General features: G+C 39.8%; 1 protein-coding gene across 5 annotated transcripts in view; it reads left to right on the plus strand.

Moving 5' to 3' along the window:
* Positions 1 to 23,086, plus strand: part of VTI1A (vesicle transport through interaction with t-SNAREs 1A) — a 350,308-nt gene that overhangs the window by 204,707 nt on the left and 122,515 nt on the right. For 3 of the 5 annotated variants that reach the window (XM_039237646.1, XM_039237644.1, XM_039237645.1), the window contains 2 exons: positions 3,290 to 3,360; positions 4,024 to 4,085. In XM_039237646.1, coding sequence (XP_039093577.1) covers positions 3,290 to 3,360; positions 4,024 to 4,085 — 133 coding nt within the window. Of the gene's footprint in view, positions 1 to 3,289; positions 3,361 to 4,023; positions 4,097 to 23,086 lie in introns of all 5 variants that reach the window. The other 2 variants (XM_039237647.1, XM_039237648.1) reach the window with 1 other exon arrangement.

A 23,086-nucleotide genomic window follows, 5' to 3' on the forward strand; every position in this document is an offset into this window, starting at 1 on the left:
AAGTAAGAAATGACGAACAGAAGTCTGTTTCCAACAAAGGGATGATACCTGTGTATTAAGACCAGGGTGTGTGCCTTCTTGCCAATATCTCTTCTCTTGCCAGCTTGGTTAAGACTTCGGATGCTGAGATATTTCCCAGGGGACAAGGAGATTGAGGGGGTGATTTAACAACTCCTGAATAAGGCCTGAGCTCTTTACCTCTTGCTCTGTTGATTCCTTCAGTAGGAGACTATGGACCCATTCAGAATAACTTTTCCCCTAGCAAACCTGATAGAACGGTGGATCTGTTACCTACATCCTGATGTTGACTTTTCCAAGGCCACACTTGAGAAGCTGTGAGAGCAAGAATAGATCACAAAACTTTGATGCACTTTATTACTCCTTTCATGTACTTGTTTGCAATTGCTCGTTGCTTCCTTCCACGAACACTTACTGGAAACATTATGCTGGTGACAGACACAGTGATAATAACCTATTTCCTATTTGTTTGAAATTGTATAATGCCATTAATCTTGATAGGAGAAAATATGATATAAGTTGTATTTTGCTGAAATGATTAAGGTATTGATGGTGCCCATAGACCTTTGAGATTTTTAGTTAAAATGAATTAAAATTGCTAAATTCTATTGATTAAAGGAATTCAGTGTCACACTTAATAGTATGACAGAATTGAATATTGTAGTTTGTATGCAAAAAAAAGAAAAAGCTAATTGTTTTTTCCTTCTTTATTATTGGTATCATCTTCCACTTTTATGGTGCCTCTACTGGGAGCCACATATCTGATCCAGTTTACCTTAAGTATCAACTGAATGGCCTCAATGAAAAGCTAACACCTATCTGAGAGGAAATACTACACTTCTAGGAAGGCACTATCCTGGAGTTTTCAGAGTTTGTATAGGTGTCAAAAATATATTTATGCTATTGAATTTAAGCACTTTTATTACTTGGATTTCCTGTCATGAAAGGAATATACAGAGGTGCCTCAGTTGGTTAAGCATCAACTTTTTTGATTTTGGGTCAGGCCATGATCTCACAGTTCATGAGATCAAGCCCTAAGTTGGTTTCTGTGCTTCCAGTGAGGAGCCTACTTGTGATTCTCTCTCTCTCATTCTCTCTCTCTCTCTCTCTCTTTCTCTCTCTCTCTCTCCCCCTCCCCTGCCTCCTCCACTTGTGCACATGCACATGCTCTCTCTCTCAAAATAAGCATTAAAAAAAAAAAGGAATATACAGTTCCTTTTCTGATGTGCCAAGGAAAACATACTCTAATGTAGCATTTGCCCTTTAGCTGCCAAATCTTCACTCTTAACACAAAAGTTCATGAGTGCAGGACTCAATATCCTCTACTAGCCATGTCTCCAGAATCTACACCTGGCGAAGAGTAGGAACTCTTTGATTTTTCACTGTACATTGATTCTCATGGATTATACTATGACATGCATTTGTATGGTATCCTGTGGCTTTCAAAACATTTTTACTTAGGTTAATTTCATTGACTATTGCAGCAACAATTTTGAGAAAGAATAGGACAGACCTTTTATCTTGTGATACCCAATTGAAGTGGTTTGTGGCAGACCTAGGATTGGACGGGGCTCAGGTCACAACAGTCCATTGTTTTTTTTTTATATTAATCATCATCATTCAGCAAATGCTTATTATTACAGGCCAGTCACTATATTAAATATTTTAGCTGAATTATTCAACCTTTGCCACAGCCCCTTGACATAGAATGGTTTTCCTTCCATTTTAGAGGTGAAGAACTAAAGCACAATGGTAACGTATGCAAGGTCAGCCCTGGGGATTAGGCTCAAGCAGTGTGAGTTCCTAGCCTGAGCTCGGTATGGTCTAACCACTGCTCCACAGTCTTTCAGGATGTCCCTCTAAAAAGTTTGCTAGTGTACATACCTGAGCCAAATAACTACCGTGGTGATTTCCTAGTGATTTTATTAAGTGATTTGCTATCATTATAATAGATTCTTGTTGAGTGTCTCAACAAATCGATAAGCCAGAGATAACTGTTGTTATTGGTTATGGGTAAAGAGAAGAGATAGAGAAAAGGAAAAAAAGGAGATGTTGATATGTGATAGTCAGAATGTGGGAGTCAGATGGGTTGCCAGCATTACAAGGAAGTCAGAGTTGTCATTTTTCTGTTAGAGAATAAGGTACCTCCCAGGTGATGGAGAATGAGTCTGAGAAAAAAAAAGTATTCAAGGCAGCTGCATATTTGTTGAATAAAGACATACTACAGTCTTGTTAAAGGGGGAGAACCAACCAGTGCCAACCAAATGGGATGGTCATGGCAGAGGAAAACCTCATTGGAACTCAGCAGCGTGCTTTTTAATGAATGTTCTAACCTGCCTATTCCTGTATAAATGGGAGTTCTGTTGGCAGCTTGAGCTTCACACGCTCCTCAACCATGTGTGAAATGCACCCCATCCTGACTCAGGTATCCACAGCAGCAAGAATGCACTAAAGGAGCCCTTGCTCCAAGAGAGCCAAAGCCTGGAGAGAGTTCCGCTGCCACTAAGCTGAAGTAGCTGAGAGAACAAGGACTGTGCATGTGGGGCGAATACATTAAAATCAAAATTGTTCTGGGGCGCCTGGGTGGCTTAGTCGGCTAAGCGTCCGACTTTCGCTTAGGTCATGATCTCGCGGTTCGTGGGTTCGAGCCCCGTGTCGGGCTCTGTGCTGACTGCCGGCTCAGAGCCTGGAGCCTGTTTCAGTCTGTGCCTCCCTCTCTCTCTGACCCTCCCCTGCTCATGCTGTCTCTCTCTCTCTCTCCTAGAAATAAAAAAACAAAAAAAATTAAAAAAAAAATAAAATCAAAATTGTTCTAAATGGAGTTTCACTTACATATCCAAAGCAGTGCACTAATAAAGCAGAGGAGGTAGAGTAGAATCATTAACATTAGTTATAGCCTGCAAAACCAAAGACTAGATTCCATGTTGATAAAATAACAGGAAGACCACTGATCCTGGGATCTCCCTCTTGGTGAATAACAAACATGCCGAGGTGGCCTTCTGCAAATCATCACCTCAGTCGTCACCACCTCATTGGTTGTGTTCTATAGGTTGAATTGCAAATCCCATCTAATCATACCTGAGATATACAGGTAAATTTATTAAATACTTCCTAAATATTTTTCAAGTACACAGATTGAACTATGCATCCAGCATGTAAGGTACAGTTATTGAACATTAACTCTGCACCCGCCGCCATTTTGGTACTTCTAGGGGTTGTTCCTGCTTATACACAAAGTCGCCTTTCCTCACTCAACTTTCCTTTTCCATAGAGCAAATTGGCCAGGAGATGTTGGAAAACCTCAGTCACGACAGAGAAAAGATACAGCGAGCACGTGAACGAGTAAGTAGAAGTGATACTGTTTTTTCAGAAGTTCAGTAAATAATGAGACCTAACACAAAAGGCACATGCATAGACAGTAACAATGACATAGATGTAAGTGTGTATAAAAATGGCAAGGGTATATAAAAAAAAAAGGAGGAATGTTGAGTAAAAGGAGAAGAAAAAAAGAGTGTGCAATGGAGAAAGAATACGCTGACTCTTTCTTTCCCCATCCCAGCATGCCCCCATGTAGATATTTTATTTAGCTCTATAACTGAGAAGGTCATGAGGGAGATTTTGGAGTATGCCAGTAAAAGCTGTAAAAATAATGATATCTCATCTTCACTTAGTTCATTTCGTTTCCGTTTGTATTTCTAGGACTTCATACATTCAAAATTGTATTTTAATTACCAGATGTATATTCAGCTTTGTCAGCCTCCAAGACATTTGCTTTTATAGCCAGTTCAAATATCCAGTTTAAAGCTCCTGGGATCTTCTATGACATGTAATTTTCTAAATCTAAGAATTCTCAGATTGTGTAGGTATCAAGATGTATTTTAGTGCATTTAAGTACTTTTTTATTAATGGGATTTTCATCCATGAAAAAACTACTGCTTGCCAGTGCACTTTCAGTTGCACAAAGTCTAGCTTTGTCTTGTCTTAATGCTGCTTTTCTCCTTGTAGCTTCGAGAAACAGATGCTAACTTGGGGAAAAGCTCCAGGGTTCTGACGGGGATGTTGCGAAGGTAAGAGCAAGGTAGGGACCTATCTTCCTCTCTCTCCCTTTTTTGAAACTGTGTTTTTCATCTAGTTGCAACTGGGCATTTCCAGGCATGTGAGCCTCTGCTCTTAGTACCCTGTGTCAAGACCCTTTTGAAATGACAGAGTGCTGATATTAACTCTTGTTTGGACAGGGACACATACTGAGTAACTTAGATTAGAGAGAAGGTTTGAGCTAGGGGGGTTACCTCAAGCTATGGAAAAAATTAGGGTTAGACATGAAGTACTTTTTCATAGCCTGAGGAAGTCCCCATGGCAGGAGCAGACTGATTTTATTTTCTATTTCGATAGCCTCCTTCCCATAGAAGGAATGCAGGCCTGCCGCTATCAGGATCACACTCGGTACCTTTGCTCTCTCCCTGTTGCTTTGTTTTTGTTTCTTTTTTTAAGAAACGCTGTTTGGGGAAATATTTCGATTTTATGTATACTTAAAGATGATTTTTACACTTTAAAGATTATCTGAATAATATGAATTCACGTGTGCGAGCGAACGGATGTTAATGTTTTATACGTGTAACTAACCTTTGACTGATGGAAAACATTCAGGAGAGTATGAGAAAATAAATTAATGAATGTGGGTAATATTCTATGTTTTGGGGGAGGGAAGTGAGAAATGTTTTCATTGTTTGGAAAGTCATAGCCATTTTTTACTTAAGTATATTTAGCATGACATTATCTTATATTTGGAATCTACCAAACACGGTTATCATCTAGCATAGCCTTCAGTTTGGAACTGTAGCTAGTAGTGTGAATGAGAAATGTTGAGAACTGCTCTAGAATAGCTTAATTGGAATTTTGAAGAAGTCCTTTAGCATTGATACTATAGAGACAACTATTTTAGAGAAAGGAAAGTCTTTTCTGAGCGTGTATCTTTATATAAGATTTCGCCAGAAGTGTGTTTGCTGTGTTCATGATGGACGGCACAAGACCCAGTCAAGGGTATTGTTGCTTGGTTTCCATCAGGCTGATAGGTCACAAGTCCGAAGTTCCTGGGACACTCCAAACCAACATTGACCTAACTCCACAGACCCCTGATTTTCCTGCAGGCCCAGTTCTAATTCAGAACCATAAGCCACCGAATCCTCTGCTTAAGAGTAATATGTAAATGACCTAGAAAAACTCAAAACCCACAGAGAAGTGGCAATTGAAAGGAAGGGTTCAGTGCCTATAGACAATAAAAAAGAAAAAAAAAAAGAAAAAAGTCCTCTATTTCTTCCCTGGGAGGGCTCCTGCGATGTGAGCTGTAACGAATATTCTGCATATGTCTCCATTTTGTCAAATCTCATTAAAGAGTCCTCCTGCTTTATGTCAATTGAGCTGTCCAGAAATCATTCATCATTTTTAGTGTAAAAAAAATCATGCAGTTATTTAAATAATATCATATTAATGTTAAAGTTCAGCTGTCATTTAATGGTATGGCTTAATCAGATGTAGCATTCAGGAAAAATAGTTTCTTCGGGCTCTACGTGGCTTTCAGGTTGGCAGATTCAAATAAGGATTTATGAGTTTCTGAACCAATGTATTTCTGTCCATGTTTCTGCTTGATGTACCTCACCCTTTTGTGCAGGACACTGCAGACAGTTATTTCAACAAATAAAGCATCTCCTCATATTGTGTTTGAATAAATTTGCAAGTCATTTAGAGAGGGCGAAGTACAGACACTCTGCAACCTTTGACTAGGCTTTCTGTAGGGCAATCATGCTAACGCGCCTGTTTCATAAGACGGAAATTACTCCGCCGAAATCCACTCGGGGTCCTCTGTGTAGGCGAACTCAGTCTATCACTGACTCATCTCCTTTTGGGATCTGTCTAGAGTATGAATAGAAATAAGAATCTTCAGATGGACATCACCTTGCTATGATGAACCGAGGAGACTCTGAGGCCCTCCTGTGCATATCAGTGATTGTGTTTTTTACAAGATTCAACTAGGATCTTGTAAAAACTAGTCGATCTTGGCTGATCAACTAGTATCAGCCAAGATATCCAGATACTCTTACTGCTGGGCCCTCACTGAGTCTCTGGGGAACCAAATGCAGATGGCGGTTGTCTTTGGTTCCTAATTACTATCCCAGACGGTATACAATGTATTTTGGACTTGGGGAAAGGCAGAAATATTTTATCAACTTCTTCACTTCATTGTTTTTATTATTCCCTGGAAAAATAGTCTCTAGAGAAATGGGACCAACGTTTATATCCCAAAGTCTTTTATTGGCTTCTCTGGTTTGGTTTCTTCTGCTACATCCTCTCCCATCCACACACAATTCCCTTCCGGCACTGGTGAGATTTTATTTCAGGAAGAGAAATCACATTCTCTTACTAAAACTGCATTGCGATGTCGTGCGTCAACCATTGCTTCTGATTTAAGTTGTAATACTGAACCACGCGCCTGTCTGTCTCCTCCACACATGTGTAAAGGGGATGAACGTGCTCCTCGTGCAGCATCCGCGTTCACCTCCGTATACCACAAGCTTATATATTTGCATGTGATAAATTGTGTACGACCAAGAATATTCTATGGATACACTAAACCAGGGAATTAATTTATTTAAAGGAAAGCTTGCTGATTATTTTTAATTTTTTTTAATTAGGTTGTTTTTAATGCTGTATATGGAATGGAAACATCATGCCATGGCCCCTCATTTGGGTCATTTTATTTGTTTTGATTAGTCTGTAGTGAAGACAGGTGAGACTGATGTTTCATCAGTTTCAAAGTCTGTATATAAACCCACCTGGTTATCTGCAAGACTGACCAAAGGCAGATAGGGAAATAAAAACGAGCAAGTGGCAGCCGCCACCATTCATGCTTTTTGTTTTATTACCATCACTTGAGGGTAAAAAAAAAATATACATATATATATGCATATATATATTTCCTTCTTTTCTGTCTCCCTTTCTTCTTTCCTTCCTTTCTTTCTTTTTTCTGCTTATTCACTTCCTCAGTAAATTCACCACCTGGATACAAAGGCTTGGGGAATCCTTAGACAAAATCAATTTGATCCTTGCCTTTAGTCCTTCTGAAGAATATGTGCTTATAAAGTACTGTGGGAATTCCTAAAGCTACCTCCTTCTCAAGGAAACTATGGAGGATTCCTTAACTCCAGCGAATGCTTACTGGTCATTAAAAAGGGTGCCAGGAAAACAAATAACCAATAGAAAATATCATGTAAGTAGCTATAAAACCAGTACGTTTCAAAAGTTTAGAAAGGTAGGAGATTTATAGAATCATAAACAGGCTTTGAAAGGAACTAACCAGGCAAAAAACACTGAGGCATAACTAGTTTAGTGAAGTAGCAGCTGATTCAACTAAAATAAGTAAATAAATCGTTCTTCCTGTAATTTTACTATGTTACCAAAAGGGAGAAAGCCAAGGAGAAAATTGGTCCATTCAAAATTATAACAGTGAAACTTGACATCAGAACACAGATATGGCTGATTTCCTGGAAAGTAATTTTTCTTCTGTCTTGACAGAAGATGGAGAGCTAGCAAGGGACAAACTGCTCATTTCCTGACTCTATAGACAGAGTTTTAAATAAAGTGCTATTCAGATAATAACGAAAATGGTCATGAAACAAATGGCCATTCGTGTGGTGACTGGAGCCGAAGAAATGAATTTTTCATTGACTCTCACACAATGTGATTATTGCAACATGGGTTGTCTTAAGGTGTCACAAATAACACTGAGAGGCTTACATGAAGAGCACTTCATAAATTTGCATGTATCTGCACATTTGTGTGTGTATTATTTCCTGTACATTTGGCTAGGAAGTCAAAGAGCAAACAGAGTGGGCGATCAGTGAAAATAAAAATATATGTTTTTGAGATCTGCAGTCAGAAACCAAAAGACGTCATGATTCTTTTTTTTTTCTTACCTCTGAAGAGTGAACAATTCATCAGTAATAGTATATTTGTTTCTAAAAGTATCTTGAGAATACAACACTTATAATTTGAGATCTCCTTTGACATAAATTTGGAAGACACGTTACAAATTTCTGTTGGCTGGCAAAAGGCTTACAAAAAGAAATGGCATATGTAATATTTTTTAAACATCTTTTTCCATATGATTACCTTAATACCAAATAATTCCCTCACTCTCACACACTACCTGTGTTTGCCCCTACCATTCTAATGTTTTTTTTTTAATTTTTGAATTTAAAACATAAAAAGAATGTTTCCTTCAAACAGTGAATTCTTGCTTATTCTTCTAGAAGGCATGTAGTAACTTGTTAAAGTATGTAGCTGCTGATGAGAGGCCTTTTGTAAATAATCTATAAGATACACGAACCCCGTAGAATTAAATGCTGTTGGCCTAGCCAGCACTATTCATGTGTCATTATTTAATACATGAATTTTTTGTTAGAACTACTTTGGAGCCAGTCTGAGGAGTATTGTCACCTACTATTGCTGTCACAGTTCCATTTTAAACATGATTTTGTTGCTTTGGTAGAATGACAGGTAAAACACCTGGAAAACTTAAATGTACTGTCAAAATGATCCGTAAGGGTTAAGTCTACCAGAAATACCAACGCAAGATGTGTAAAAAAAATACATTTTTTAGTAAACAAAGTTATTCTTAAAGAAATATGCTACCATTAGGCATTTTTTAATCTTCCTTAAAAATTCATGTTCCCCTCCTCCCTCATTTTACTCAGGAAATATTTTGTTGTGTTTTAATTGTTCTTTTACAATGTCTTAAAATTCAACAGTAGAGAGTTTTCAGGACTAGTAGGAAAGATGTCCTTGAGAATTTACTTAATTTTTCTGCTCTGAAAAGTGTGTCTTCCCTTGAAGTATCTTTCACTTTGCTTGGTTTTTTTTTTTTCTTTTTTTTAATTTTATCCCAGTTATTAGCCTTTCTTGGCCTGTTTTTCCTAGTGTTGAACACAGGCCCTGACCTGAAATTAGTATAGCGATATTCTAGCCTCTAAGATATTCTTCAGCTTTTAATCAAGTGCTTATTTCAAGAATAAAATGATGAATTTGCTGCAGATCCTTTACACTTAACAGATTTAGGATCTGAGGATGGAATGATGCCACAGAGCAAATTTAAAAAAACAAAATGGTCCTTTTTGTGTGAGTACATCTATTACGATCCACGTGACTCATTGCCTTTGTCCTGTGACCTCTTCAAGGCTGATGTGGATGATTCTTTTTTTTTTTTTTTAATGTTTTATTTATTTCTGAGAGTGAGAGACAGCTTGAGCAGGGGAGGATCAGAGAGAGAGAGGGAGACACAGAATACGAAACAGGCTCCGGGCTCTGAGCTGGCTGTCCGCACAGAGCCCGATGTGGGGCTCGAACCCACGAACCATGAGATCATGACCTGAGCCGAAGCCGGACACTTAACTGACTGAGCCACCCAGGGGCCCCGATGCTGCTTTTACCAGCATTGGATTTCTTTATATGTTTCTCTTTAATAACAGTCTCTCAGCTCTAAACATAGACGTTTGATCCCGTGTCAGACATTTAAATGCAGCATCAGTGATAGCTCTGCCAGCTGCTCTGAGTGTGCCCAGCCCTAACCACACTTTGCCCACATTCTCTGATTTAATCCCTAAGAATCCTGTGGAGGAAGCATCATATCCCCATTTTCCAGATGAAAATACCTGTGCTTAGTAAACTATCCATAGTCAAGTGTGCATAGAGGCCCAGAATTGGGATATGAACTCGGCTCACTCCTGAGCCAGTTTTTACTACTTAGTGCTGAGATGGGAAGAGTACCAACTGATGAATTATTATACAGATTGTTACTGTCAGATGCTGTCTGTGTTATAATTCCATTTCTTCTGTGAAGAAGAGTTGTGGTGTGAACAATCTCCTCATTTAAAGATCGATTTTTAAGAGCCAATAGAAAAATAGTTGAAGGTATGAAACATTGGCAATCCTGCATCAGTCTCCCCACCTTCTCCCCTTCCCCCCACATTTTACTGTTCAGGGAAACTCAGAATTTTAAGATCCATTATTCTACACTCTACCGTGTCTTTTAAATTTTTTTTTTTAACGTTTTATTTATTTCTAGGAGAGAGAGAGAGACAGTGTGAGCAGGGGAGGGTCAGAGAGAGAGGGAGTCACAGACTGAAACAGGCTCCAGGCTCTGAGCTGGCAGTCAGCACAGAGCCCGACGCGGGGCTCGAACCCACGAACCGCGAGATCATGACCTAAGCGAAAGTCGGACGCTTAACCGACTAAGCCACCCAGGCGCCCCTACCGTGTCTTTTAATAACAAAAACACTGCTACATATCTGCTCACTGATATGTCATAGGTCGCAGGCGCTATTCTAAGCAGTACATATTATCTTATTTCATCTTCATCACGTCTCTAGAAGACAGATATTATTATTGGCATTTTAAGAAATAAGCAATTGTTATGAGATGTCATTCAGCTATATATAAGTGGTCTACCCCCAGTGTCTGTTTTTTCTGACTGTGCCTCACAGATCGTCAGACAGTCTTTCTGGATGAGCAGAAAGCAATGAACCAATCCCACCAGCTCCCACTAGCTAAGATGGGTCTGGTCTTCATAGACATGAGAGCTGTTGTGTACCAATGGCATCCAAGGGGGTATGTTTTTGAGGAGTCCTTTAAGATCGTTTTATTTTTGACCACAGGCGGTAGGGCCTTAACTAGAGATGAATCTACAATCTCCCTTACCTCCAGTGTTCTGCGAGTATCACTGTGAGGAAAATTATTTTTATATGTAACCTTCTATCTCTGGGGCCTTACCCTCATTGGAGAAAGCAACCCAGTTTTGTTTAATTCATTCAAAATGCAATTCAGTGGATAAGAGGTAGGCTCTGCAGCCACACTGGCTCTGCCACTGTCTAACTATGAACTTTGGCAAGAATCCACTCTCTATTCCTCACTCAGTGTCCCCCTCTGTAAAAGAAGGAAGACAACAATTCCTATCTCACAAATTGTTATGCGCGTTAAACGAGCCACTGCGTGTAAAGTACACACAACAGTGTCTGTTACATAGTAAGGGCTCAGTAAATGCTAAAATGTTTATTATCATCACCATCATTGCTAAAAAAAAAAAAAAAAAATGCCAGAGGGCAAACTCTAAAATCAACGTGATAATTAGTAGTTATTTCAGGTCACTGAATTTCAAATGGATGTTTAGCTTATCCTTTTTCTACTGCCAGACTTCCCAAATAATAATTATAAAATTAAAACTGAGTAATAATAAAAAATAACACTATGCCTGTTTCCGTACTGGTGCTCCCCCACCCCCCACAACGTGACCCTCACGGGGCAGTGCTCCTTGGACCACCCCAGAGCGCTGGAGTACTGCTCCGAGCAGAGGGATCCTCTCCACGCTCAGTCCTTCCCTCTCTTTGGGCTATTTGAAGAAGGAAGCCTCCTGGTCGGTGTCTCTGTCTCTTCCTCCCTTCTTAGGTTCTTCCAACTACTATCGGCCAGTTTATCTGCCAGACTGCAAAACTAGTACCATTTCCTGTGTGCTTAGAAACCGCCTGTGGTTCCCCACTGCCTGCTGACCCATGTCCTCCTTCGTCTAACCCCGAAGGTCTTTCAGTGAACATTCTAGCTTCCTTTGCTTTTACTCCTGTTGCATAGACCCCTGCCTCTACTGCAGTTAATTACCTCCCATCTCCAAAGCTAGCCCTAACCAGTTGTTCACCAATCCCATACCTTTGCTTTCTCTGTCGCTTCTACCTGAACAGCCTCCTTCTCCCACCTATTACAGTCAGGAATCTTCTGGATGAAAGTGACAGAAACCCAGATCAAACTAGCTATAAGCCACAAAGAGGAAACATATGCCACATATAACTAAATAGTTCAAGGGCAGAAGCAACTTCAAACACAGTGGAATCTAAGGTTCTGATAGCAGTGTTGGGACTGGGTCTTGCTCTCTCCATCTCTCAGCCCGGCTCTCTTGTGCGGGGGTCTCTCCTTGTGGAGACAGGTTTTGCCAGGCCTCTCAGCGACACCCATTGAATGTAGCCACTTTCCCCCAACAGTCCCAATAGAAGTCGCAGCATGGAATCTTACTGGTTCTGGTTTTGCTCTGGATGGGTAAAAATCCCATTAATCTATGATTTGTCGTTTTAGACATGAGACCTTGCGCAGGGGGTGGGCACTCGGTCTGAGAACAGACAAAGCATAGTTTCCTCAGAAAAATTCAGGAACTTTTACTAGAAAGGGGAATAGATACCGGGTAGGCAAAAACAACAGATAGTATCTTCAAAATGTTCTAGATAAACTTTTATCTGGCCTCTGTATCTCACCTGGAATACCGCTCTGTCCATCAAGCCTTTATCAGTCTCAGCCGAAAATGATCTGTGTTGGCTCTGATTCTTCACAGTCGTTTATTCTTTCTACAAGGCATTAACATCTTCTGCTTTGCATTGTGTCTATCGTAGTTATATGTCTTACACATCTTAATTTTCTCCTAGACCTTTTTTTACCCCCTACCTCCTCCCTCGAAGAATTTTACATAGCTCCCCACCGCATTGTGCAACCAGCTAGAACAAATAGGGAAGGAAATCCAAGCGAAAGAGAAATGAAGCCACAGAATCATGTTAGTACCGCCAAAGCATAGACTTTCAACAAACTCCTATACAAACTCCTGTACAAATATCCAGGCAGGTGGGAAATGTCCTCTCTGAAAGCAAAGCAGAAAGTGCTATCAAAGGATTCACAGTGTTTTATACGGTGACAGTAACGTTGAGTTGAAGTCAAGCATAACCTTTCCTGCCACAGAGACGGGCTCTGGAAGGAGTGGTGTTGGGGAGGGGGTGACAGCTCCCAGGTACATCCCCGCCTTAAAGGGAATGGGGAGTTTCTGTAGATCGAGGTCTCATCAGGGTCCTCAGGACTGGACTGTAAGCTACTCGCAGGCAGGAGCCTCATCACATTTAGCCCAGGGTCACATTACCCTGGCACAGGCCCGATTGGTGAATGACCTTTGGAAGAATGGCTAAGAACAGTTTCGCGGTTGCTGCGTAGGTTCACGGGGGTGAACCCTGAAGGTTTCTATCTGTTGCGCTTTGGTGACAAGGCACACATGCTCCTTCGAAGATAAAATAAGCAACGTCACAATAACAGAATATTTCTGTCTGTTATTTAATCACAATAGAAAAGCATCTTGTATTTTCCTTGGTTGTGAGCCACAATTTGACCTAATTCTTGAATTACTTTTCTTTTATGATTTTTCCTTTTTTCCCCCGGGATACACACAGCCATTCTTTAGCACTATGTAGAATATGAAGGCCACACTTCACCTTCACCATCAATGCCTTCTTTGAACGCAGCCTTGAGCTGTTAACTCGAAGCAAGGAGCCCTAGGCCTTCCTTATAAACAAGTAATGGAGCCCTCGGCCCCCCTTGTAAATGGCTATTTATTAACATATACCATCACCAAACAGCATTTTACAATTCCAGGCCCCCACACCATTACACCACTGTCTGCTCCATTGTGAGTTGAGGGAGGCCTTTGGCCATCTGTTTCATTAAATGCCAGAGGCAGCGAACAATATCTGAACTTTATAAAGCGAGTGTCCGGGCTTCTCCCTTCACAAATCTCCCCCTTCTGCTTGCTGCCCCTGCTGCCACCACGCCACCGCCACCACCGCCGCCGCCACCGCCACCATATTTTTTTGTTTGAACGCTCACATTGTAAATTAGTGTATTCACACACCACTTTTAAAAGGCTCGCTGTGTTGGAAGATGGGACAAAGCCAGCTCAGTAGCAGCTCATGCACAGTGCAGGTGGTCGAGCCAGCAGCTACCCAGATCAAAAGTCAAACAACTGTGAAGCTTCTTTTGAAAGTGCAGTTAGGGAGACAAGGCAAGGCTTATCTGCACAAACAAGAACGAGTTATAGATATACATCACAAATGCGAGAGGACAAAAAGGGGTTTCATAATCTTGCGGGATAAGAAAACCTTCTAATGCTGACAATTCTGAGGGCATCTCTGGAATATGTAGCTTGTTGTTGTTGTTTTCTTTCTTTCTCTCTCCCCACCCCCCTCCTTTTTTTTTTTTTTTTTTTTTGGTAAAATTAGTCTTTTATTGTGTGGTGATTGATAATTATTATTTATGCTTTGGTGCTGTTCCTAAAGTAGCTAAGAATTTTTTTAAGCCACCTTTGAGGCAGGAAATGGCTCCTTTTCATGGTTCCATTTTATTTTTCAACAACATTTAAGGACAGACTCCTATTTATACCACACAAGCAGTTTTGTCCGTTGTAAACAAAGTAAGTGGCTGGGAATTGTGCTTTCCCAGAAATGTTTTCCAGGGAAGCCATAATAAGAAACAACTGTGTACATCCTAAGACCTTGTCATCTAGGTATTAAGAAAGAAGTCTTTGCTTTTAAGGGGAGAACAAAACAAAACAAAACAAAACAAAAAAACACTGTAAAGAAATCTATTCCATATCCAAAAGTATAATTAAAATAGTTCCTAAACTACAGAAGTTTAGGAAATACCAGGCACCTTGCTGGTATTCGTTGAGGTTGTTTTTACTTTTTATTTGTTTTTATTTTTATTTTAAATTGTCTCTGACGTTTTTGGACAAGATAGAAGCTGAAATGAGAGGAGACTTTACCCTTTTTTTTTTTTTTTTTTTTAGACTCAAAGCCCTATTTAAAAAGCTGGTGACTTGTTTGCAAAGTTAGGTAAAGAACTTTCTAACTAAAATATGAATATCAATGGAGAAAATGACAGAATGTTAAGTTTTACCAAAAATTTACAAAGAGGGTTGAAAAGGCTTTGGAATTTATTAAAAACAGCACTCTAGTCTCCTGTGAAATTACAGGTTACCTAGGAAAAAGAGAATCTGCTTTCCACTTTCGATGCCTTAATGATTTTATGATGAAGAAGAAAAAACTGTCAGCCTTTTAATTCCCAAATCCGTGAAAGGTGTCTAGTCCTCAAGTAGTCTTCATGAAATCATTCTCTCTGTCTCAAGCCCCAGGGCAACAGCCCTTTTCCTGGGGTGGACTTCACAGAGTTTCTGAACCACCAGAATTTTCTCGAAAGTGTTTGTTTGCACATGCATGTATATGTATCTTTCTGGGAATTTTCCACAAAATTTCCAAGAATCCACAACCAATTCCAAAGAATTGAGAAATGATACATGGTAATATAATAGAACTGTGTGCAATTCTTTCACTAAATTCCACTTAATTATTTTGCTCTTCTCACGTATTTGAAATGTGTTGACCTACCAGAAGTGCGTATTTTGAATTTTCCACAAAATTTAACAAGAAACTTTATACGATGTCTTCCTTGGAAAATCAGATCATGTATCAAAAATATGTCCTTAAAGACAGTCACAACAAATAAAGTTTATATATGGCCTTATGATTTATAAGACCCGTTCACATGCATTAGGTCATGGAATGTAATCTTGGAAAGAGCTCTGTGGATTGATATTGTCACTGTTCTCCTTATGTTATAGATAATTGACACCTGTCATAGTTGAGTCTTGCCCAAGGTCATTCCACCCAGACAGGGCAGAACTTAGCCCAGTGTCCTGGTTTTAGTCACAGAGGCCATGTTCTTAGCAGCATTTTAGCAGTAACAGCAATAGAACATCTTCAAAAGCAAATATTTAATGTTTACTGTGTAAAGGGAATATGTTATCATTGGAGATTCAACAGACTCAGAACACTACTCGCAGGTAGTTCAGTATCTTTCAGAAACAACCATACATAGTAACTTGTGCTATATGGTAACTGAGAGGTGAATGTAGTAGGTGGTGACAGAAAGGAGAAATCCCAGGGAGACTTCTTAGAGGAGGTGGCAGGTGTCCGGGGCTGAACGTTACTGCCTGTTTCTCAACCCACGTGTGGGGTTTGCTGTCTCCCTTTCCATGGCAGCTCTACGGTTGTAACCCAGCACCAGAATTAGAATGTTCAGGGCTGGTGTTAGAAAGATCTGTTTGGCCACCAGCATGTTGAGGGCACTTAGGAAGTTAACCAACAACTTGTTACTGTGCTCATTCATAAAGTAATTATGCTCCAAAGACTTAGTGAGAATTTTTTTTTAGTTGCATTGGAGTTTAAGATTTTCTTCAAGCAAATAAGACAAGCTTGAAATCACCTAAACAGTCCTGTTTCTTTCCTTTTTTAAAAAAAAAAATTTTAACATTTATTCATCCTTGAGAGACAGAAAGAGACAGAGCATGAGTGGGGAAGGGGCAGAGAGAGAGGGAGACATAGAATCCAAAGCAGGCTCCAGGCTCCGAGTGGTCAGCACAAAGCCCAACCCAGGGCTGAAACCCACAAACCCTGAGATCATGAACTGAGCCGAAGTCGGACACTTAACCGACTGAGCCACCCAGACGCCCCTAAACAATCCTGTTTCTAGATGCTCATGAAAAACCTCTTCACATGTTACACCCCAGTTTTAGAAAGATACTGAGGATTTTCATGCACTTGACTAAAATCACATATTTATAAAATTTTACAACCTTTGAAATTATGTGGCATGTTGACAATTTCACAAGTAGATGCAAAGGCTGTTGACAGACTACAGTGACTCTTTTATTGTAGCATATTAATTATTTGATAAAAAAATAAAGCGTGTAACTTTAAAATGCTGAGTTTTTTCATATATTCCAATTAAACCTTTCTCATCGAATGGGCTCTGGAAATTTAGTTAGTAGGAAACTTGCGCAGCCAGTACAGAAAAGCATCCATTCTCTGTTCTGTATACATGATCTGAAACCATAGCCTGTTAGGTCTTTTAATCTGTTTGTTCAAGGCCAAGCTATTTATATGGATAATTTTTAAAGCTTCTATATAAAGGAAAAAAAGAACATTTTATTTATCCACTGAGGTTTTTATGTGCCTTGAAATTGCATAGATAAAGTATTTCAAGCTCATGGATGTGGAGGAGATAAAAGGTCTCTTATTTTAGAGGGCTTTATGTAAGCTTTTCAAATGTACAGTTTTCTCATGGCTAGAATTTTTTAAATAATACATCATTTCACTATTATAATTGGAGTTTGATGTGGGCATCTTTTTCTTTCCCTGAATTACATGTTAAATTATGTGTTTAGATTGTCTTTATTCCATTTTACCTTCTGGATTTTAATAATTCCCTTATTGGAGAAAATGACTTACTAGTCTTCATTTTTAGTTTTAGGCAGTTATTTAATATGACCAGGGAGTGGAAAAGCCAAAAGTCAGATTTCAGAGACAAAGAGGAAAAGGTATAACTTGGTTTTGCCACACATTGGTAAGAAGATGAAAAATTATTTACCTCTTCCTCCTTAGGAACTTTTGCTAAGCCTGGTAGGATATGAAAAGGGAAAAAAAAAAAAAGGCATTTTTAAACTCTGGGGCAACTGGCTTCAGACCAGATTCTGGGTGAACATTAGCTGCTGTTAGCTCTGCCATGTCAGGGCCAAGAAGCAGCTTTCCCTGGCTGGAGCCAGGAAAGAGCTTTCCCAAGCTATCATGGCCATCAGACAGGTGGGGAATAAATATTGTAGAATGGTGGGACATTTGAAGAGCAAGCTCCCGACCCCCAGGACTCAATTTGGACAGGCTTCAATTGGAGCAAACAGGTGTTCCTGCGAGGAACTGTCCTCAGGTGGCTGGGGGGTGCCATTCTTTCACGTACATAAAAAGTTCCCCTTCCTTCTGCCTGCAGGAAAATTAGAATTAACTACAGCTTTTTCTTTTGAAATGGAAAAAGAGAAATAAAAATATGGCACCAGGTTTTGGCTCCAACTGGATTTCCATGGAGCATGTAATCTATGATGAATGAATGAGTGTTCGTGAAGCAAAGTATCCTTGTAGTTTTCAACATTGGAGATGCTATAAAAACTGAATGAATGTAAAGAATCTTTTTTTTTTTTTTAACCAAAGACTGTGCCTATAAAGTGGAATAGGCTTTTCTTCTTTCATGTGTTTGTTTATACCCAGATATTCATGAGCATTCTATCTGGCGATAGAGTGTAAGCCAGAAAGAGGCCGTGCCCCCAAGGGCTTAGCCTAAGCTGCAGTAACAGTCATTGGTTAGAACATGAAAGTGAACCTGAGTGGTCTTTGGGAAACTGTGGCTAGAAAGCAGTTGCTGGTCTTAGAGATTTGTTTTCTGTAATGCCACCACAGAGGATAAGGCTAACGTATTTTATTTGGGGCACTCTTTTTATTTTTTTTTTAAGTTTGTTTATTTATTTTGAGAGAGGTAGAGAACATGGGCACAAGCGGGAGAGGGACAGAGAGAGAAGGAGAGAATCCCAAGCAGACTCTGCACTGTCACCACAGACCCGATCCAAAGCTCTAATTCACGAACCCTGAGATCATGACCTGAGCCAAAATCAATAGTCAGACACTTAACCTACTGAGCCACCCAAGCGCCCCCCAGGGCACTCTTTTTAATTACACTTTTGCTATGAAACACAAAGTAGTAATAATAAAGGTAATTTTTTTTTAAGGAAAAAAACATTTTTAGTCCCTCTATCTTGAAACAAACTACCCACCCTCTTTGATACAGATGTTCCTTGGTGGTCTTGCAGTCATGATCTACATATAATCTTATATGCTTTTCTCACTTGATATTTTATCTTACACATTTTTCTGTTTCCACATTGTCTTCACGTATTTATTTATATTTTTTCCTAATTAAAAAAAAAGTATTTTCTAATAATAAAAGTGTTTCTAAAGCCACTTATTTTGTAGAGAAAGAAATTTATCAAGAAATAGGGAGAAGTCATCCATAGTCACACTGGTACAACATAGCAACTCTGATTTTGGCATATTCATTCCAAGCTTTTTCTATGTATTTTCCTGTGTATTTTATTTATGTAATTGAGATCATACAACATTCACAATTTTAGATCCCACTCTATATATTAAGATTCTATTAAAAGCTTTTTCCATACCATAAAAAACTCTAATTCTTATTTATAGCTGTTTTAATATATTCTCTCATAAGATTATTTCCTTTATGTTAAAGATGGAGGTTTTTTCTTTTTTTAAGATTTTCGAACTTTTTTTAAAGTTTATTTCTTTATTTTGTGAGAGAGTGAGAGAATAGTGGAGGGGCAGAGAGAGATTCCCAAGCAGGCTCTGCACACAAAGCCCAATGTGAAGCTCAGACTCCTGAACCATGAGATGAACTTGAGCTAAAATCAAGAGTTGGACGCTTAACCTACTGAGCCACCCAGGCGCTCCAAACATGTAGGTGTTTTCCAACTCATGCTATCCACTGATACTATGTGTCTGCGTTCACAGATTGTATTAATTTCTTGGGGTAGCATCCTTGAAGAGAAAAAAACGTTTATCTCATTTGTGACTTTGCTGTCCTTGATCTAATTTTGTAGTCAGCTGGGTTATTTCTTCAAGTAACTTTTTCAGGATAAGTATCTGATTTGGAGGTATATGAAGAATCACATCCTTCTGAATATTAAGGTCTCATTTCCTTTCCCTTGTTCTGTAGGATCTTTTTTCCATTGTCCTCATGTTGTTTTGAGTTTTTGTACAGTTCAGTTGCTTTTTAAAACCTTTTCTTGGATCTGCAAATGGATGGCAACTTTATATGCACAGCTCTGTCCAGAGATAGTCCTTTGTCTCCAGACTGTCTTTATGGGAATGAAATGGGAATTCTCCTTTCCCAACTCCATGACTCTGGCATGAAACACGTCTGGCATGTGGATATTCAACTCTGATCTCCTCCAAACACCCGACACAGGCACATTGCACTTAGGAAGACCACACTGCCCAGGGTTCGGTGCCTTACACCATCCCTTTCCTACTGCTATTCAATGTTGATTTATTGTTTTCCTGGGAACTCTAGTTTCTTACTGGTTGTAGAAGAGAAATAAGATGCAGAGCATGGAGAAAGAGGAATGAATACAGCAGCCCAAATTGCAGCATCAGCTCATAAGAGAGACAGCTGCTGGGTTTCTACTTGTTACAGACATTGCATTTTTAGCCTAGTACCAGACTTTGTGGAGGGTGGACTACTGCTTACACTTTGCAGCCCAATTCATTTTTTTGTTTAATAGTGGTGGAAAATCCTTCCAGGCTCCGGCAATTTGTGATGTCAGTTTCGGTGTTGTAAATTATCATCATCTTGTATTTTTCCATTCCAATTTACTGGGTACTTTGATAGATGCAACATCAGGAGCCATCAACCAGGCACCATTTTAGACTGGAAACTGTGAGTGACCTTTAAAACTGTCCTAGATAAGGGAACCATACAAACCATTTCTATAGCTCAACCCTTGGGCCTGTATGCCTGGGTGGTCTTGTTTTAACTGTTGCTATTTAATTATTGATGATTTACTGACACAAGGCATGGAAGCCGTAGGGAAAATGAAATCCCACGTGCCAGTTTCTTTAGATGAATCTTCTTTGAGGTTTAAGTGTCCCTCTCGGTAATATAGTGAGGCATGATTTAGGGGGTCATTCCAAGTACTGCCTGGGAAAGTCCACCGTGGCGTCTCTATTCACTGATGGCATCTACTCGTGCATCTTGAAGACAAGGCCTGTTTGCCTGTGCTTGGCATCATGAGAGCCTCACACAAGCCTGTCTAATGTAGGCCAGGCATCCTCACACATTCCCTTACTCCTCATTTCCCTCCTCTGTCCCTCTTGGGGAAAAGTCTAATCTCCAATGATAAAAACTACTTACCTACATGAACTGATATCCCCTATTAATGCTCCTATCCTGGGAACCATTTATTAGGAAAATGGTAATTCACTCCACAAGTACATGAAAAGAACTTTCCTGGATGTAGAGGGATGTATCGAGATTACTCTTGCCTTCAGAAAACTCATACCCTAATCAGAAAGAGGGAAGGAGGACAGAAGTGCTCACTCAAGATGTTTGGTGATCACAGAATTAGTGCACAGTTCCCAGAATCTGGAGATTATTGGCAGCTTGGGGGAGTTGGGGTGAATTTCATGGATGACATGGCATTTGGAATGGCCCTTGAAGGAGGACGACATTTGTCCAGACACACTTAAAAGGGATTCCAGGCTAAGGAAACAGCATGAATAGGGCAGTCGCATCTTGCAAGGCAGCCATGGCAGATAATTCAAATTAGCTCTTTATTGTCAACTTTATGACTTTTGCCTTTCATAGTGTTCCCCTTTCACCAGTAGAATGTGGGTCATCTCACAACACATTTGCAGTCATGCCCAACTGCCACCTACTTCCCATCTTTACCCTCCACTGGGGAGATAAAAGCTTGGAAAAATCACAATGGCCTGAAAACTTATGGTGCACCTTTTTTTCTCTAGCATTCTTCCTTATTGAACACCTACTATGTGTTCTAGGCAGGACGAACCTTCTTAAAAAGCCGCATTCTTTTCCATAGTTGTCATGTAGCCTATTGATAAGTTTTGTCTCATGAATTCTTATTTCCTCCTGTACATGCCTACTCTCCATGTTTTCCTAAGGATTCTGAAAGGTGTTAAAAGTACAGGTGGCTATGTGTATATGCAGAATAGACCTCCACCTAAAGGTAAAATTCTTCTATAGGAGTCCCATGCCATCAAAAACACCATCCTGAGCCAGTGCCCCCAAACCTCCTCTACGGACCGTGTTCTCTTAACCTTTAGGCTTGGTTGTCTCTTCAGATGCTGAGTGGGCAGCAGTGTAACCCGTTCTCTGAGCTCTGTGTGTGACGTAATCTGATTCTTTCCTGGGACTAGGTTGGTACAGGGACGGAGCAGAGTTGGATCCTGGAGGATTTGGGGAGGTTACATATCAGAGTCTGGAAGGGCTGAAATCAAACTTCACAAACTTGACTGAAACTGGCCTGGCCATGGTACAACTGTTTATCATTTGTTTGCTTGCTTGGTTGCTTTTAAAGCAATAATTTTGCTTTAATAGGACTTGAAATGTTTAATCCAGTTTTGCTTTGGGGAAAAAGGTACTAACCACATGTCTTGTCAAAATATCATTAAAAATTTTTTTTCCAAGTAAAAGTCATCTCGGGCACTGGGGTTCCTTCTAGGTACATGCCTGCCTTATTAATCAAGTTCTCTGGATTTTAGTATTTCCACTTGCAAATGGAGATGCTTACCAGCCAGCCTTGAAAGAAGAGGGTGTCGTCATCAGCATGACTAACGGGTGGATAAAATATTTCCATGTAACTGGGATGGTTTTGCTACCAAAATCCCTCAGCCCTCAAATTTATAAGGAGAAAGAAGTGTGAACAGTCAACACAGACATTAACTCATGGGTGACAGCTCGGCACCCGGCATTGGCTGTGATCCAGTGATTTCTTTTTCTTCTTCTGGTTTGTGTTTATTACACCAATAGCATTATCAAAGCAAAGGCAAACAACATTTTTTTAAGTTTATTTATTTATTTTAATAGAGAGAGAGAGAGAGAGCATGCATGCGTGAGCACGCGCACAAGTGCGGGAAGTGCAGAGAGAGGGCGAGAGAATCCTAAACAGGCTCCGTGCTGTCTGTGCAGAGCCCAGTGTGGGGCTCTATCTCATGACCCAGAGATCATGACCTGAGCCAGGATCAAGAGTTGGACGCTCAACCAACTGAGTCACACAGGCGCCCCAAAAGAAACATTTTTAAACAGAAAAGGGAGAAAAATGACTCATAACCCAACACACCCACAATAATCTTTTCTTCCTTCTTTTTTAGTATTTATTCATATGTTAACATATTCCTTTGTGTGGCATTAATACAAATTTTAAGTTCCTCTGTCTTTTTCTTTTTAACTTAACATGATAGCTTGTGTTACTGTAGTCAATTTGATTATTATTGTCACCTTCTCGTTTTTAATCAAGTTGTTAGGACATTCACAGAGGTTCGAGAAAGCCTAGCAGCCTACGGTTGGCATTCAGTAGTTTTTCAGCAAACAGAAGGACTCACTCCACTGTGTCTTAGAGTTCCTCACCCTGATATTTATGAGCACTGTGAGTTTTGATAATTGTGTATGATCGTCGCGTATAACTTCTAGACTATCCACACAGACCTCTCGCATATATTCATTTAAAGGTATTTCATGATAATATTGG

This window comes from Hyaena hyaena, unplaced genomic scaffold (assembly GCF_003009895.1).
Source record: "Hyaena hyaena isolate Hyena2069 unplaced genomic scaffold, ASM300989v1 scaffold_128, whole genome shotgun sequence".
Taxonomy (NCBI): Eukaryota; Metazoa; Chordata; class Mammalia; order Carnivora; family Hyaenidae; genus Hyaena; species Hyaena hyaena.